Here is an 18,255-nt window from a genome sequence, read left to right on the forward strand (position 1 = left end):
AATAAAATGTAGGCCTCCTTTCACTGCAATGACTGCAGGATTCTTATGGGGCATACTTTCCACAAGCATACATTAGCAATCAATGGGAATTTTGGACCATTCTTCCTATAAGCATGTAATGAGGTCTTGAACTGTTGTGAGACAGAAGTCCATTGATCTCATCCGACACTCCAATTCATTCCACAGATGTTCAATAGGGTTGAGATCAGGGCTCTGTGGGGGCTGGTCAAGTGTGGTGACGCTAATATCTAAAAACCACACAGTTACAGCAGCAACCTTATGACAAAGTGCATTTCTTGCTGAAAGAGGCAATAGTCAGTTCTGCAGAAATGCCACAAGGTAAAAAGCATTGCACTGTCCAGAACGTTCAGATATCTCTCAGAATTCAATGTTTGTAGCACTACCAACAAAGGCCTGCGGCCAAACCAGTAAATCTCTCATACCATCACAATGCCACATCCAAATTTCATAGTTCAGGTTATGCAGCTTGGTAAGAAACATTCACCGGGCATCTGCCACATCCACAACTGTCCATCTGCTTGGTAGAGAGTATAGCGTGATTCGTTGTTCCACAGCACACTTTTCCAATCTTCCATGTCCCACTGTACAGGCTTTTTGCACCACTGAAGCAAAATGACATGAATGACATGCAGCACTTTGGTAATCAACATTACCCGAAATGCAGCATGTCATTTTGGGTAATTTAGGACTTGCATATTGCGGTCTTGTCATGGAAACCCATGGCAAATCCTTGAATGTCCATCACAGTATAGTATCACTGATTATTGACTTGGAATGGCTCAATTTGTCAACAAGTTGCCAAAGAGGTACCTATAACATGACATCCTATCACGATGCCTTTTTCAAACTCTGTCAGTTCCTCTCTCACAGCCATTTCACTTGGACACAGTTGCAATGACTTGGGGGAATATTATTCCTCCAATTTATACTGGCTACAAACATGTTACTTGTTAAATATGTGGACAGACTTATGTGTTCGTCGAACACATAAGTCTTTGAGTTTCTTATTCGGTTTTAAAACTATGTGGGATTTAATATCCCCTTAATTTAAGTAATGTTTTCATTGCCAAAATGAAGCTTATTAGCTCTTTATACTTAAGTAACTTAGTGGTTGCACCTGTTTGGAAACTTGTATCGCAGAGTATATAAGTTCTTTTCGCTATACACTTTGGTATTAGGTCTAGCTACTTACTGATGAAGCCTCAAAAACGGCTGAAACCGGTCTGGGTAGTGACCTCCCTCCATAATGTAATAACAGCATACATCTCCTAGGAAATGTGTTTTTACATTATGGAAAATACCTAAGAATAGTGATCTGAACTTTCCCCACCTTTGCAACGAGTCATCCGGTATTGTACTACGTACTAGGGTCACTTGCATTAGCTCACGCTAAGTGTTCGCCGATACTTTATAGTTTACTATATTTGGCAAGAAACTCTCTGATTCCAATCTTTGAGTTTCTCATTCGGTTTTAAAACTATGTGGGATTTAATATCCCCTTAATTTAAGTAATTATTATATAGGCATCTCCGTGGAGTCTGAAGACTCATCTTAGAAAACTCAGATTAGTCACAATACCTATCATACCTCTCCTTAAACTCATTCACTGACAAAGCACTCATGACCTCCTCTACCAACCCATTCCACTCAATTTACAACTCTCTAAGTGAACCACACTTTCATTCCACTTTAAGGATGATATGTTATTTGCTACTCTATAATGTATTTCTTTCTTCAAGTCCCTTTATCACTCTTTTTTTTTATTATCCTCCACAAAACTTTATAACTGACAAACTTTCAATCTGTCCTTATTGGAAGCAATTCACAGATTTGTTACTATTTTGGTGCAGATTTCAGAGCACTGGGTTCATTATGAAATTCACTGGATACCATTAGTACTTAGTTGTTTATTTATCAGCATTTCTTTGTAGATAATGCATTTTTTTTTCACATATGTAACTACTTGAATTTTAAGTAATCATATTTACTGTCCTTTAGTACTAGAGATTGGAGGGATCTTCTTTTAATTTTTGTGTTACTCCTTTTCTAGATGTTATTATCTTCACCCACATAGCAGTATGTCTCAAAACAATTTCGTGAGACAGCAGAGGCACTGTCCTTTTACTCGTATCCATTAGATCAACATAATTAAATTCTTCCTTTTGTGTGTGTGTGTGTGTGTGTGTGTGTTCAAATGGCTGGCAAGCATTTTTTAGGTTGGAATAGCACTTTTGTGGGTGAAACTTACAAACAGCATGTTGTAAACATTCACCTTGACTCGTGAATTGTAATTTTGGGCATACTACTTTCTGCATTTCCATTCTGTATTTGCAAACTTGAGCCAAATATGGGTTATTGGCAGTTATTCATGCATATTTTGACAGTGTTTTGTGCACCTGTTGATACAACTATTTCTAAAAAGCTACATGCAGATCATATTTGACATTACAGTTTATTGAAAACTCCAAGTAGATTGTATTCAGCAGTATTTGTAGGTGAAATGCCAAATCCAAATCTAAAGAATTAAACAAAAAATTAAAAGATATCCCCCCCATCTCTGGTACTGAAGGACAGTAAATACGATTACTTTAAATGCAAGTAGTTATATACGTGAAGAAAAATCCATCAATTACATTATATACAAAAAAAATGCTTGCAAATAAACAAGTATCCCAGTATTGTGTTCACAAATTTCTCACAAACACATTTCCATAGTTACTAATCATTGTTTCAAAACCTGCTTAAACTGGTGACAAGCTGAACATACACTGCTTAGAAAGAAGTCAACGGAACTCCCGTGGGCAAGGTGCATCATGCCATGTAACAAGTCACATGTTGTTTATTATTTTAACGGTATAATAGAACACAGAAACTAAGTAAATAATTAATTTATTAACTTGATGCTGATATTTCGCTGGTGTTATAACCAGCATCTTCAGAGCACAAAAACACTGTTTGTCACAATATGCGAGACTAAAACAACATGGTGTACTTAAACAAAATTGTAGCAGCAACACAAAGACTAGAGTCCTGATTTTGGCGCCCTCTATCTGAAAAAAAAAAAAAAAAAAAAAAAAAAAAAAAAAAAAAAGCTATCATATATTACTAGAGTCCTAGAAAAGTGCTAGTTTTTTCTTAATACGACTGTCTCCCAGATCTTCAGCAAGTTAATACAGCCATATTTGTTGAGATTTGGAGTGTGTTTTAGGACTTCTGTCGCCTCTAAGAACAATCTCTCTGATTTATACGGGTTTCTGTGTAGTACTTTTGTGTTTTTCCAGTTGATCCTGTGTGCAGGGATATCCAGAGCATGGTCTGCTAGGCCCGACTTCCCAAAATGATAATTCCGGACGTATCTTTTATGTTCGCTGATGCGGATGTTCCCAGTTCTTCCTGTTTGACCATAGTAGGCTTGATTGCATGAGCAGGGTACTTGGTAGACTCCTGGATGTGATAAAGGAAGAATGCTGTCCTTGGGTGAGCGGATGAGGGTGGCTAATTTGCTACATGGTCTGAATGTAGTGCGTAGTTTATGTTTATTGAGAATTCTTGAGATCTTTTCAGATGTGCCTTTAATGTAAGGGATGGTGACTGTTTTGTTGTAGTTCTCTGTGGTGGATGGTGGGAGGGGTTTTTTAGGAGTGTTTAGTATTTTGTTTATTTTATGTGGATTGTAGCCGTTGGCCAAGAAGGTGTGGCGTAAGTGAGTCAGTTCAGCAGTAAGAGCCTTGTCGTTGGAACAGATTGCTCTCGCTCTATGGGTTAGCGTTTTTAATATGCCATATTGTTGAGAAGGATGATGGTGTGATTGTTTGTGTAAGTATCTGCCTGTATGTGTGGGTTTTCTAAAAACTGAAAATGATAAGGAACCATCTGGGAGACGTGTGATGAGTGTATCCAAGAAGGGCAGACAGTCGGTTTCCAGTTCCATAGTAAAGTGGATTTTTGGATGTTGGCTATTTAAATGTGCTAAGAATGTTTTCAATGTCTCAGGACCATGTGTCCAAATAGCAAGCACATCATCAACATAGCGTAGCCAAAGTGTTGGTTTGAGCATGGCTGTATTGATTGCTTGTTTTTCCAGGTGTTCTATGTAAAAGTTAGCTGGGGGGGGGGGGGAAAGGGGGGAGCCCATGGCTGTCCCATCAATTTGTTTGTATATTTTCCCTTTCCATGTGAAATATCCTGCATGTATTGTGAATTTGAATAGTTCAAATATATCAGGGGGGGGAAGTGTGACTTCAGTAGATTGAGGGTTTCTATTAGTGGTACATTTGTGAATAGTGAAGTGATGTCAAAGCTTACTATTAAGTCTGAGCTTTTTAGGGTAAGGTGTTGTAAGATGCTTTTTAGGTGTGCTGAATTTTTGACAAAGGAGGGAGAATTGTTTGTGAGAGTGGCTAGTAGCTTAGCTAAATGTCTAGCCACTTTGTATGTGGGACTATTTATACTGTCCACAATTGGGTGTAGGGTGTGCCTTGTTTGTGAATTTTTGGTGCTCCATAGATCCTCGGTGTTTTAACATGGAAGGGTTTGAGTTTGTTAACTGTGTCTTTGGGCCAGGAAGTGACTTTTTTCAATAATTTTCGTGCCTTATTCTTTTGTGTGTTGGTGGGATTGCGATCTATAATTTTGTATGTTGACTGATCTTGTAATAGTGTGTGCATTTTGTTTTCATATTCAGTTGTGTCCATCACCAACAAAAGCAGACAAAGGAAATGCAACCGTGGTGATGGACACAACTCCAATCAACAATACTGGACGACTCGTCTGGTATTGTACTACGTACTAGGGTAACTTGCATTAGCTCACGCTAAGTGTTCGCAGATACTTTATAGTTTACTATATTCGGCAAGAAACTCTCCGATTCCAATCTTTGAGTTTCTTATTCGGTTTTAAAACAATGTGGGATTTAATATCCCCTTAATTTAAGTAATGTTTTCATTGCCGAAATGAAGCTTATTAGCTCTTTATACTTAAGTAACTATATAATAATGATATTAATCACTACTAACAGTAATATAGCACTATAGAAAAATTAGCACATTCCAAAATAACAATGTTATTTTAAAGGAAATCATGTCAGTGAGAGCTGAATAAATAAAAATAAAAGGGCATTTTTACCTCATATTTCTGGGATAGTATTTTCTTACTTCCTCTTTCCAGGCTGTCTGTTTCTTCCCTGCTGCAGGAAAGCCAAGGATAATACATATACGATCTGTCAAGTTGTGTAGGCTGATCATCATCAGCACCAGCAGTGAACTGGAAATGAATAATGCTTAACAAAAGTAGAGAAAAATATATAACCATAACAAAATTTTCTCAGAAGATATACATTATTTGATCAAAAATATCTGTATGCCTGTTCCTCCCAATTCTCACTCTAATATGAAAAGCATTAATACGGAGTTAGTCCACCCTTTGCTGCTATTACAGCAGCAAAGTCCTGGCTTGTTATTGGTATTCCAAATTCATTGTACAGGTGTTCAAAATGGGTTTGAGATTCTGCAGGCTGGTCATCATCAAACTATCCCTGTAGAGCCCTTGTTTTGTGGACAGGGGCACTGTCATGTTGATACAGGAAAGGACCTTCACTGAGATAATGCCATAAAGTTGGAAGCACAGAATTGTCTAGAATGTCATTATAGTCACAGTATTAAGATTTCCCATCACTGGAACTAGAGGTCCATTCTGAACTATGAAAAACAGGCCACAGGCCATGATGCCTCCTCCACCAAATTTTACAGTTAGCACAACATTTGGGCAGGTAGTGTTTTCCTGACATCCACCAAGTACATGTTGTCTGTCAGATTACTAGATGGTGAAGAGTGATCCATACCTCTCAAGTGAATGCATTTCCACTGTTCCAAATCCACGACAATGAGCTTTACACCACACAACCTGATCTTCGCATTGTCCTCGATGATGTTAGGGTTGTGTGCAGCCATATAAATCCATGTTCTTCAGCTCCAACAAATAGTTGTGGTATTAATGTTACTTGTAGAGAATTTCAGAACTCAGTAGCAAGTGTTTCAACTGAGGACTGCCGATTTTTTTTTGTGCCAAACATTTCGGCATTCAGTAGTTCTTCTCTTTGATTTTATTTGGCCTACCAAGTCATGATTGTGCTGTTCTTGACATTTCCACTTCACAATAACGTCGCTTGTAGTTGATTGGAGTAGCTACAGCAGGACAGAAGTTTCTCGAACTGAGTTGCTGCAAAGGTGACATTCTATGATAGTGCCAAGTTGAACGTTATTAAGCTATTCAGTACAGTCCATTTTACTATTAATGTTTGTTTATGAAGCTTGCAAGATTGTGTGCTTCCTTTCATGTCTAGATAAGGTTGTGATGCATATAGCCATATCCACTATTATGAAGTGCTGTCTGGATATTTTTGATCAAATAATGAATAACAAGAATCAAACCCAACATGAAAAACTCTGTAAAAGCAACTGTTGGATTCTGATTATGTAGAGATTAGAGTAATTATTATTTGGTTCAGAATCCAACATGATCTTCCATCACAAAGGCTAGACTTGTAAACATTATTTAATGTAAATAACTTATTTTATAATTTAATATTCATATAACTACCTTAATTTTGTCTAATATTTAATTATTCAAAGATATATGTATTAATAATGAAAAGACTGTATTAAATATTATTAAGCTATTTTAATTATTACTATGTTAATATAAGAATTTGTATTTGATAATTTAACTGTGCATTAATTGAAATGTAAATATTCTCTATTTATTCCTACTTGTAGAAGTTTAACGTTATGCAATAGCTCAATTTTATTATGTTTTGTTTTGTTGTCATGGAGACGTATGTAAGTAAGCGAGCAAGAGTTTGGAACAGTGCGTGAGGAGAATGTTAAAAGTTTATTGACAAGAGTTTTAGTTAAAGAGATCACGAGAATAATTTAGGCAGGAAGAACGGGTATATAAGCGAGGAACGCTGAAAATTTAGAGATAGAAGGGGATAGATGAGGAGATAGAGAGGAAACAGAGGGAGAGGATTGGCATTCGGTTGGAATCGGAGCATTCAGCATTCGGGAATCAGAGTGCGATAATAGCGAGTCGGCAAAATCCCTCACATAGCTAATTAAAGTCTACTAGTTGAGAGGCGGTTAGCTAATAAGTTGTAGAATAACAATTATAGCTACGGAAGACAGCTGAGTGACTACTAAATAGACTAGCGATACTTGAGTTGAGATTTAATTTCAAGGCCGACCTTTCAAGGACACACAGAATCTTGAAATAAAGCACGGAGTTACTAGAGAATAGTAGAGGCTGTAAAGTTGAAGTTTAAGGATAGTTGTGTTTAGAATTATAGTGCCTAAAGAATTAATTGAATGCAGGAAGAATGAACAACTGTGTATATAAAACCTCAAGTTAAGACTTATTGTGTGTTGCCTTAATTCATGAGTGATCAGTAGTACTTCATGCAAGAACATTTGTTTATGTGTATAGTGACCGATGATTAATTCAGTTATTGCTTAGAAGATTTATTTAATGAGTGCCGTTTATTATTTAAAGTGTTTACAGTTACAAAACGTGTTCTTCATATAAGTAGATGGAGAAAAAAGATTATCGGTAAGATTATTCCAACCTTTAATATTCCTATATAGAGAAGTGTGCGAGTTTCATCCTAGAATTTCCTTATACTAACAGTAACTATTGTGGAGAATTAGCTGAAGTGTAAAATTAAAACTGCAATTTTTATTGTATTTGGAACTTAAGGAACTGTGAGAAGACTGTATTATAGAGATAACAGATTTATCATTGTCTGAGTTTGTATGATTGTACTTATCAGAGAAGCTAAAATGTTTGTGATATCTTAATTACTGATTTGAAGTTAAGTGTAAAAATTGTGATTTTAAAATTAAATGTTTGTTTTTGTTAAACAAAAGTTGTATTTTGCTTGAATCTCTTTTACTGCACCATTCATAAAATATTCGAACCAAAGCGGGTAAATTAAGTAAGTTAAATATACTCGGCCAGTATATATAATATTAACACCTAAAAGGAGAGATAGTTGTGAGTTGGTTTTTCTTCAGTTCTTGAACTAATTCAGATATTAGAGTGGCACAGTCTTTAAATATAAATTTTCTCTATATTTGAATTAGAAATCAACTAGCAACTTATCATCATAGTGACTAACATGTCGGATCCAAGATATAGATTAAAACAAAGTAGGATCCAACAACTTTAACAGCAGACTAAAAAAAATGTATTTAGTGATGCTCATTAACAAATTAAAAACAGTACTTCTACAGTATCAATATCATAGAAGAACACATCAACAGGGAAGGAAATTGTTGTTTCAGCTGTTTATGTCCCCTATAACTTTCCAAGAAAATGCATGCATTTGAACTATGTGATTTATAGTTCACAGTGCACTTTCAGTTATTCAGGGGTGAATGATCATGATTCTTCTATTAATTTACTGTGTGTTTAATTCATAAAATTACACTGTAAATATCAGTGGTGTCACATGCCCATTTCGGTTGGGTGTGCCGCCATAGCTTATGCAACCTGCATAAGTTCACGTGTTTATACAAAATTCACATGTTTGACTGTACGATTGCATTTTTATCGATATATGTAAGTTTTAAGTGTATAACACATCAGTGCTCATCTTAATTTGTCTAATGTAGGATAACTTTGAATACATTAATTTATCAATTAATTGTAACCAAATATGTGGAGAGTGGGAGACAATGTTTGTTTTAAGATATTGTATATTAGAATATGTCAATAATGAAAGAGAATGCCATATTTGGTTGGTATGTTTGAATTACTCAAAGGTGCAAAATTTGGAATAGGTGGATAAGGCCTACCTCTTTTGATTAGAGTACTGTTCCCCATTATAAATATGGGTAATAAAAGTTACAAATTTATCTAAAATTATATATTAAAAACTTGTCTACCATGGCAGTTCACACACTTCCTGAGCACAAAATAGATGAAACTCAGAAAACAAAAATAGCGACTCATGACAATGTTTGGCCAACATTGTCAAACATTGTCATGACAAATGACAATGTTTGACCATTTCACTGGTTGACACAATAACCAATCACAGCCTCTATTTGCTATTTGTCTCAGATCTCACCCTGCCTTGGTTTCTGAGCAGTTTAAAACTACTAGAACACTAAGAATCTGCCATCTGTACATCTTTTCAAAGGGCTCAAAGGTGTACATATTTTGAATGTACACCCAGGCTATTAATGCAAATGTGATGTAATGGTTATGCGTCGAAAAGTGTCCTCTTCATGAAGCATTATTATTTATGAATTTAGGGACACAAAACACACGTGTTGAAAAGATTATTTTACTGATTAATAATAAAATAACTTGACGTTTCGACCCCTGTATTGAGGTCATCATCAGAAGGATACACTTGTATAAGAACCAAGCTACATGCTGTTGCACTCTATATAGGTAAATTACATCTACGTTGTTAACTAATCTTTTTTCTTAGCCTGCCCTCTAGTGATTAAAAAAAGAAAAAACTACAATAAACTCTGGTAAAGTTCTCATGTACTAGGATTCTTCTGGAATTATACAGTTCATATTGTTATATTACGATTATCTTCTGGATTTGTACAGTAAGGTAGCTATTGAATGTTCAGGGAAAAAAAAAAGAAACACTTTACCAAGTCTTCTTGTATTGAGATTTTTCTTTGTGGTTGCTATGAAGGTTGCAGATGGGTCCTCCACATTCTTAGAATGGTTAGACCATTTTTATTCAGATTCGGACCATGTTTGAACATTTCACAGGCTTCCTTGAATTTCCGCTCGAACCAGGTTTTGGTGTGGTGTAGGGACTTGGTACTTTTCCAATCAATTCTGTGGTATGTTTGGAGTGTGTGGTCAGAAAGGCCTGTTTTTTCAAAATGGAGGTATTTTATGTGTCGTTTGTGTTCATCCTTCCTGATTGGGATGGTTCGCCCTGTTTCCCCTATGTATGGTATGTTACATGTGCATTGTATTTTGTAAACCCCTGGGTGGGCTAGGTGTGGTAGAGGATCCTCGGAAGAACTGAGTAGGTGTCTTAATTTTGTCAGGGGTTTAAAGGTGGTTTTGATGTTGTATTTATGTAGTGCTCTATTTTTTCAGAAATGCCTCTAACATATGGTATAGCAATAGCATTCTTGAAATCTTATTTGTTATTAGTGGTATCTTTGTGGAGGATCTTGTGAATGGTTTTTATACTGTATCCATTTTTTATAAAGGTATGTTTGATGGTCTCATATTCATGGTTAAGAGCTTGTTCATTTGAACAAATAGTTTGAGCTCTGTGTTTAAGGGTGCTATTGACCCCTAGTTTTTGTGCTGGGTGGTGATAAGAAATTTTGTGTATGTACTGGCCTGTGTGTGTAGGTTTGCGGTAAATTGAGAAGGGGAGACAACCTGAAGGAAGACGTGTGACAAGTGTGTCTAGGAATGGAAGAGTTGTTTTTTTCTATTTCAATGGTGAATTGGATGTGTTTGTGTTGTCTGTTCAGGTGGCTAAGGAATGTATTTAGTGCTTCACAGCCGTGGGGCCAAATGGCAAAAATATCGTCACCGTATCTGAGACAAATTTTGGGTTTTAGGTAAGCCGACACTAGAGCTCGTTGCTCAAAGTCTTCCATATAAAAGTTTGCTATTGGGGGGGGAGTGGTGAGCTCATGGCTGTACCCTCTTTTTGAAGGTAAAAATTGTTTTGCCACACAAAATATCTGGAGCGGAGTACATGGGCAAAGAGGGCAGTGATGTCGTGTGGAAATATGTTCTGTAAGAGCAAGATAGTATCATTGATTGGGACATTGGTGAAAATGGAAGTTATGTCAAAGCTGACTAATAGATCTTGGTCGCTGAGTGTAATGTTATTAATTTTGTTTATGAAATGTGCATTTTTAATGTGGGAAGGAGAATGACCAACCAATTCCTTGAGTGTGGCCGCTAATTTTTTTGGCTAAGTGGTAATTCGGGCTGTCGATTCCTTCCACAATTGGACGTAATGGTGTGTCTGTTTTGTGTACTTTTGTCAGGCCATAAATTCTGGTCGCACGGGTATACTGCGGTATTAATTTTTTAATTGTTTCTTCCGGCCACGTGTTAACTGATTTAAGTAGTTCAGTAGTTTTTTTTTTGTTTCGTTGTGTGGGGTTGTAATTTACCATTTGGTAGGTGTTGTAGTCCGATACCAAATGGTTCATTTTTTCTATGTAGGTAGTCCGATTTAAAACAACAGTGGCATTCCCTTTATCTGCTTTTGTGTCCCGGTTATTTTTTTTTTTTAGGGATTTGAGGGCCAGTTTTTAAGCTTTGTTTAGGTTGTTGCTTAATTTTTTGGTTGAATTTAGTAAACAGGCAGTTTCCATCCGTATTTTCTCAGCTAAGTTGGTGGGGAGAGATCTTAAACCTCTCTCTCGATATGATAGATTATATGTAGTTTATTTAATGACCTCGGAGCAATGGCATAATTTAAACCTTTCTCTAGTAGTGAGAGTTCACCTTGGGTGAGGTTGTAATCCGATTGGTTGATAACCAGACAGTGGTCTGATGGTGGTTGGTTGCTCCTAACTGCATTTGTGGGTGATTGGCTGCTCTTTTCGTTATGGCGTTGTAATTGTCTTGTGCTTTCCTGTAGTTTTAATGCTTGAAACTTTGTTATTAACTGTTCTTTGTTTTTGAGTAATAGATGCTTGGCCGAGTCATCTGTGATCTTGTCCAGAAAATCCCAAATTTCTGGATTAACGTAACTGGATAGCTCAAATTTTAGTTGTAACACTTTGGCTTGGGTAAATGCTAAGTTCTTTGGTGCTTCATGGATCTGTTCTCTTAACAACACTTTTTCTAGCCTTGCATAGATACGGAGTGCTTTAGCTGATATAAATTTCTTCTTTAGTTCGATACAGTTGGACGTGAGCAAATATCAGAATAGAGAAGTGGAATGAGCCTTATGCCTGTGGTTCCACAGAAGGTCCTTCTAAGAAAAAAGTGAAGGAATTTTTCAAGGCATTAAACAACATAGATGAAAGAGAAAAAGTTGGTCCTTGTTGGAGATATAAACAGAAAGTAGGAAATTTATTACCAGACATATCGAAATATTTTGGGAAAATTTGGAGAAAACAGCAAACAGATAAGTACTTTAACAGATTCATGGGATAAGTAATAAAATGATGGTCTAACCATTCCAAGAATGTGGAGGACCCATCTGCAACCTTCACAGCAACCACAAAGAAAAATCTCAATACAAGAAGACTTGGTGAAGTGTTTTTTTTTTTTTTTTCCTTGAACATTCAATAGCAACCTTACTGTACAAATCCAGAAGATAATCGTAATATAACAATATGAACTGTATAATTCCAGAAGAATCCTAGTACGTGAGGACTTTAGCAGAGTTTACTGTAGTTTTTTTCTTTTCTTTTTTTAATCACTAGAGGGCAGGCTAAGAAAAAAGATTAGTTAACAACGTAGATGTAATTTACCTGTATAGAGTGCAACAGCATGTAGCTTGGTTCTTATGCACATGTATCCTTCTGATGATGACCTCAATACAGGGGTTGAAACATCGAGTTATTATTTTATTATTAATCAGTAAAATAATCTTTTCAACACGTGTGTTTTGAAAAGGCATTATATGAATGCTGATCACCGTGTAACCTTAAAGAATGCTTCATGAAGCATTAGTTTATTGTGTTTAATTTTAGGAATTACATGAAGACCGGAAACAATTAGGGGAGTCTTTAATGAGAATAAATGCAAAAATATAATATCAGTGATATTGCTATTTGGTGGATGAGCACCGCACACTTAGCTCATTGTAAATATACACCTAGAATGTCTGGTTCCTAAATCAGATACATTTCTGACAGTGACTTATTTTCTGATGCACACAGCAAATGATAAGTGTGAGAGAAGAGGATGTTTTTTTCTGTACCTGTTTAACCAAAAAAGACAGTCAATTTCTTAGCATGCTAATTTAGCAATGCAACTGCTTGTTATATATAATTTTTCCAAAAGCAATCTCAGGGAAATATCTGTAAAATGGAAGAAAGTTATTGCTCACTATAAAACAAAAGCATCAGTTATATAATGAATATATAATCATACAGCTGTGAGAAATATTTTACTGACATCAGGACACAGCTTAGGAATTCTTAAAAACAAACAAAATTTACCAATTATCTGACTGAATAATGCATACAAATACACAGTAAGACATTATGGTTAGAATAACTGTTATGTGTTTGTAAATCATAAAATATAAAGATTGGATTATTTACATTTTGTAATTATTCATGCATCATCCATTAGCCCAGATAAATTTAGTACCATATATTTTGATTTTATAATCAGTATATTTTTCTTGAAATAAAGTTAAAAAACAATGGGATGCATATTGATACAATCCTACTTTTAAAAAGTAAACTTTTATAATACTACATTGAACATTTAATTTTTATTTAATAATTAAATTATATTTAAATTTAGGAGCCTGTGCAGCTCAGTGGATGTGGCATTTGCACACCATGGCGCTTGGCAGCACGAAAGAAGACTTGGTTTCGAGTCTAGTCGGCGACTAGAGGAAATTTTTCTAAGCCTTTTGTCAACCAGTTCCCGAGTCAGTCGATCTCTGGCACAGGCAAGCGGGGTTTTTTCTCCCAGAAACTCGGGTTTTTCATCCCATAAACTCAAGAAAATCGACTGTAGAACCCACATTATTTCAGACATTAAATATGAGTGTTAGGGACCACAAGATGGCGGCACCTGTAGAGCCGTCTCTCTTCACTGCGTGCCGTGCCGCTTAATTAGTGATAGCCTTGGGCCAGCTATCTCTGATTGGGTACCAGTGGAGATTGAACTGCCCACTCAGTCTCTAAAAAAGGTTAGACAGGGCTAAAAATGGCCTCGCATACTCCTTGTATATACAGGAATAAAACGGTGTTAGCTGATTTTTTTTTAATTTAAATTTAATTATAAAATTAAATTATATTTAGCCATAAAAAAAAAAAATCCTGACTCAACATCAACCGAATTCAAGAATGGAACCACCAACATAAGAAGCACTGATGGAAAAGAAATACTACTAGCAGGAGAAGTGAATAAGTACCAGATCAATATAATAATATATAATGTAACTGCAACAAAGAAAGCAAATACAGGTAAGGTTTCTCTAAACAATAAATGCAAGTATTATATTTAGGCAATAAGATAATGATAAGCTATGGTATAATTCAACACTAAATACCAGGATATTAATCTTGGATGGCAGGCAATATAAAGTAGAGAGTTGTGAGCAAATATCAGAATAGAGAAGTGGAATGAGACTTGTGTCTGTGGTTCCACAGAAGATTCTTCTAAGGAAAAAGTGAAGGAATTTTTCAAGGCATTAAACAAGATAGATGAACGAGAAAAAGTTGGTCCTTGTTGGAGATATAAACAGCAAAGTAGGAAATTATTACCAGACATATCGAAATATTTGGGGAAAATTTGGAGAAAACAGCAAACAGATAAGTACTTTAATAGATTCATGGGATAAGTAATGGAATTAATAATAAATGGAATTTTCTATTTATGTGATTCTAATTTATACAAGGAAGGAAGTGAATGGTCATCACAGCCATGGTGACCACCTTAATAAGATATAGGGCCTTCTTTTTCTGTGATGACTGCAGCAATCCTACAGAGAATACTTTCCACAAGCATATGGTAGCAATCAATGGGACTTTTGGATGATTCTTCCTGTAGGCATAATGAGGTACTGGACTGTTGCAAGATAGATGTCCCTTGACATCACCTGGTGCTGAAGTTCATCCCATAGATGTTCAATAAAGTTGAAATCAGGTTTCTGTGGATACCAGTCAAGTGTGGTGATGTTCCTGTCTACAAACCATGCAGTTGCAGCAGCCATATAACACAGTGCATTGTCTTGCTAAAATAGACAATGGTGAGTTCTGTAGAAATGCTACAAAGTAGGAAGCATTGCATTGTCCAGGTTCAGATACCTCTCAGAGTTCAATGTCTGTGGCAGAAAGAGGTCTGAGGCTAAACCAGGAAAAACAGGACCATACCATCACACCACCACCTCCAAATTTCATGGTTGGGGTTAAAACTCTGGTAAGAGATTTTCACCAGGCATCCAGTTGATGCAAAGAATTCACTCCACATTCAATTTGTCAGATGATGAATGGCAGCTTTACATATTATCCTTTTTAGCACTCTACAATCACATTTGGTGAGTATGGTGGGTTGTCCACTATGGTAGCACTCGCAGTTGATGTCCTGTGCTTCCATCTCAGTGAGGTATCTCTGATCATTGAACTGGGATGGTCCCCAATTTATGAACAATTTGCCAAACAGATAGGTCTGCAACATTGCATTCTATCAGAATGTCTCTTTCAAACTCCATCAGTTCCCTTCTTATGACAATTTCACCCAGACATGGTTGCATTCATTGGGAGCATCATATTTGCCCAATTTATACAAGCTACAAACATGTAACTACTTGATGCACCTTGCCCATGGGATATCCACTGACTTCTTTCCAAGCAATGTATATAGTACATAAATACCACGAATGGGCTAAGAATTTTTTTTTCTATATCGTTTGAAATTTATATATATATTGTTTATTTTATTTTTTGTATAGAAACTGATTCTTTAGATGTATGTGGAAACCTTGCTCTAAAGAGCAAACCTGGAACTTTTTTTGAGTCACTTCATGCCTCTAATTAGCAGAGTGGTGGTCTCACACAATGTGATGCAATTCATCTTCCACCTAAAGACAATCACAAACATTCATTCTATGGAAGAATTTGAAGCTGCAGTCCATTGGTTGGAAAGAGGATAAATGATACATTAACCAATTAACTATAATGAAATAGTGTAATTAATTTTTATATTATTTATTTATTTATATTTGGTATTTCAGGTCCACACAACCTTGGTACTGTACTAGTCTCAAATTCCAACCTTTTGTAAAATTTGTCTATTACTTCACTGTGTGCAAATTGCAGATCTCCAAATGAATATATTCAGACCAAAAATAGCACATTTTAAAAAACGTATCAAGTATAATTCATTAGATATGCTTTTAGCAACAATTGCAAAGTTTACTTTAATAAAAATGCAAAACTCAAATATGAGCTGTTGTACAAACTAAGTTCTGCCTAGTCTATGATGAAAATCAACTTGTTGAAACAGTTCTCAAGAGAAGGAAATCTAATCATGGGCTTAACAATAAAGGTGAACATCTAAACTCTCTTAGAGATCATTTGGTGGGATACACAAATAATTCATTCCACAAATTATGAAACTGGACAAGCTACCAGTTATTTTCTAAACTTTTTAAGGTGTGAACTCTATCTGGAATAAATAACAATGCTTATTTGTCCAATGTGCAATGTGGTTTTAATGAGGAGTTGAAGTACTTATGGCCCTTTGTTGCACTAGTTATATAGGTTAACAGAAATGTACTTCTAAGAAAATGTCTTAAGAAAACAAAAACGATGGGAAAACAAATGGAGAATGTGAGTAATGAAGGAGACAAATGATTAGCAAAATGCTAATATGGCTGCAACACATAACTTATAAACTATGCATTTTTTTTAAACCAATCTACCTGTTCAGAAACATATTGCTAATGAAAATGAAAGGATTGTGCAAAGGAACTTAACAAGGACAGTGCATAGAGCCTCAAAGAAAGCACGTGGGTATCTCAAACGCATGTCTTTAGGTGACAATGTTATACTGAACTTTCACTTCAACTAAATCCATTTCGACCTTCATTATAGAAATGTGAACATTTGGAATTAATAGGCGAAGCGGCTATGAGGCGAGTGAACTAGTCACAATTAATTACGCATGTTTTTCTCTCGTTCTGAAAAAATAAAAAATCTACCATATTATGATCAGACAACTATTACTAATGCAGCTGTAACCTCATAAGATTATTCAGTGTTAAAAGCTAATCTCTTTATTCACTTATATTCTGCTTTCAATGTACATGATTCCGAATATATCCATTACTCACCCTAACACGTTCAGAATTTTGACAAGCAGTACTATCAATACTCAAAAGTGGTGTACTATCGTTAGTAACGTCTATCTCTTTATTTTCATTTACTTTGTCGAGTGAAGATGGGTCTGATATATTATGTCCACTGTCGGCACTCATACTGAAAATTAAAGGGCATCAACGCTATAATACAAACCGCATCGAGAAACAAAACCACATTAAACAATCCTAGAAAATTCACACATGGAATTATCTTGACACATGAGATCACATGTAATCACGTGTACTCTGTGGCAAAACAGCTAGGTGTAATTAAAAGTAGCGCTTTGATACAAAAGCAAACTAAATACAACATATAGCCTATAAGAAGCCCAAAGAATACATCAGTATAAAAGTAGTGAACATAATATTATAGAATATACTATGCCTAAACCTTTCTTATCCTGTATACTATACCACATTAAAATAAATATTGACACTATATTTAAAAAAATTAAACTGAGCAGTCTTAACTGAGTATAGTGCCTCTTCCCATGGACATATCTCAACCAACCATTCGCATTTCTAAACATACATTCTCAAGAAATTTGTGATAATATCTAAGTGCCTCCGTAGCGCAATTGGAAGAACGATGACGTTGCGCCCTTCGATTAGGAAAGGTTTCAGGTTGATTCTCGTCTTGAGCAGGGGGGAGGGAACTCTTTAAATGGTCTTTTTCAGTTGAAAAAGATGAGTTAGCCGATATCATACGGAGGTGGAAGTATTCTTTCTTCCAGAATCGCGGGGTTTTCTTCCCGCATACAGACAAATCGGCCCTTCAGAACACAATTTACAGACAAAAAATACAAGCGGTAATGGTGGTGGTCGTGGCTAGCAGTTAATGTAGATGATAATAAAGAAATCCGAGTTTCTTTGAGAAATTCGGATTTCACCTCTAAAGCCATGTTCAAGATTAATTCTTGAACATGGCTTTAGAGGCACCTCTCTACTTGTATTGGCTCAATGAGTAGAAAAAATTTATCCAAAGTGAAAAAATCATATTGAATCCTATGTAGCACAAAATATTTTATTTATATAAATAAATCAGCTATATTATATGTTGTATAAAAGAAAATTAATTATTTTTAGTGCGTCATCGGGAGAGCCTGTGTAGCTCAGTGGATGTGGCGTTTGCCAACCACGGCGCTTGGCCGCACGAAGGAAGACTTGGT

The 18,255-nt window shown here is 35.8% G+C and overlaps 1 protein-coding gene across 1 annotated transcript in view; it reads right to left on the bottom strand.

Annotated features, from left to right (window-relative positions):
- The window catches only part of LOC150108972 (H(+)/Cl(-) exchange transporter 7-like), a 327,290-nt gene extending 310,010 nt beyond the window's left edge, over positions 1-17,280 (bottom strand). The window contains exons 1-2 of the mRNA XM_090401357.1: positions 17,060-17,280; positions 5,146-5,283 (exon numbers count right to left, since the gene is read on the bottom strand). Of these exons, the coding sequence (XP_090257483.1) occupies positions 5,146-5,283; positions 17,060-17,203 (282 nt within the window). The 5' untranslated portion in view covers positions 17,204-17,280. The remainder of the gene's footprint in view (positions 1-5,145; positions 5,284-17,059) is intronic.
- Positions 17,281-18,255: the final 975 nt, after the last annotated feature.

The sequence above is a fragment of the Typopeltis vanoorti genome, chromosome 2 (genome assembly GCF_054136105.1).
Source record: "Typopeltis vanoorti isolate ZY-2024b chromosome 2, IOZ_Tvanoo_1.0, whole genome shotgun sequence".
Lineage (NCBI taxonomy): Eukaryota > Metazoa > Arthropoda > Arachnida > Uropygi > Thelyphonidae > Typopeltis > Typopeltis vanoorti.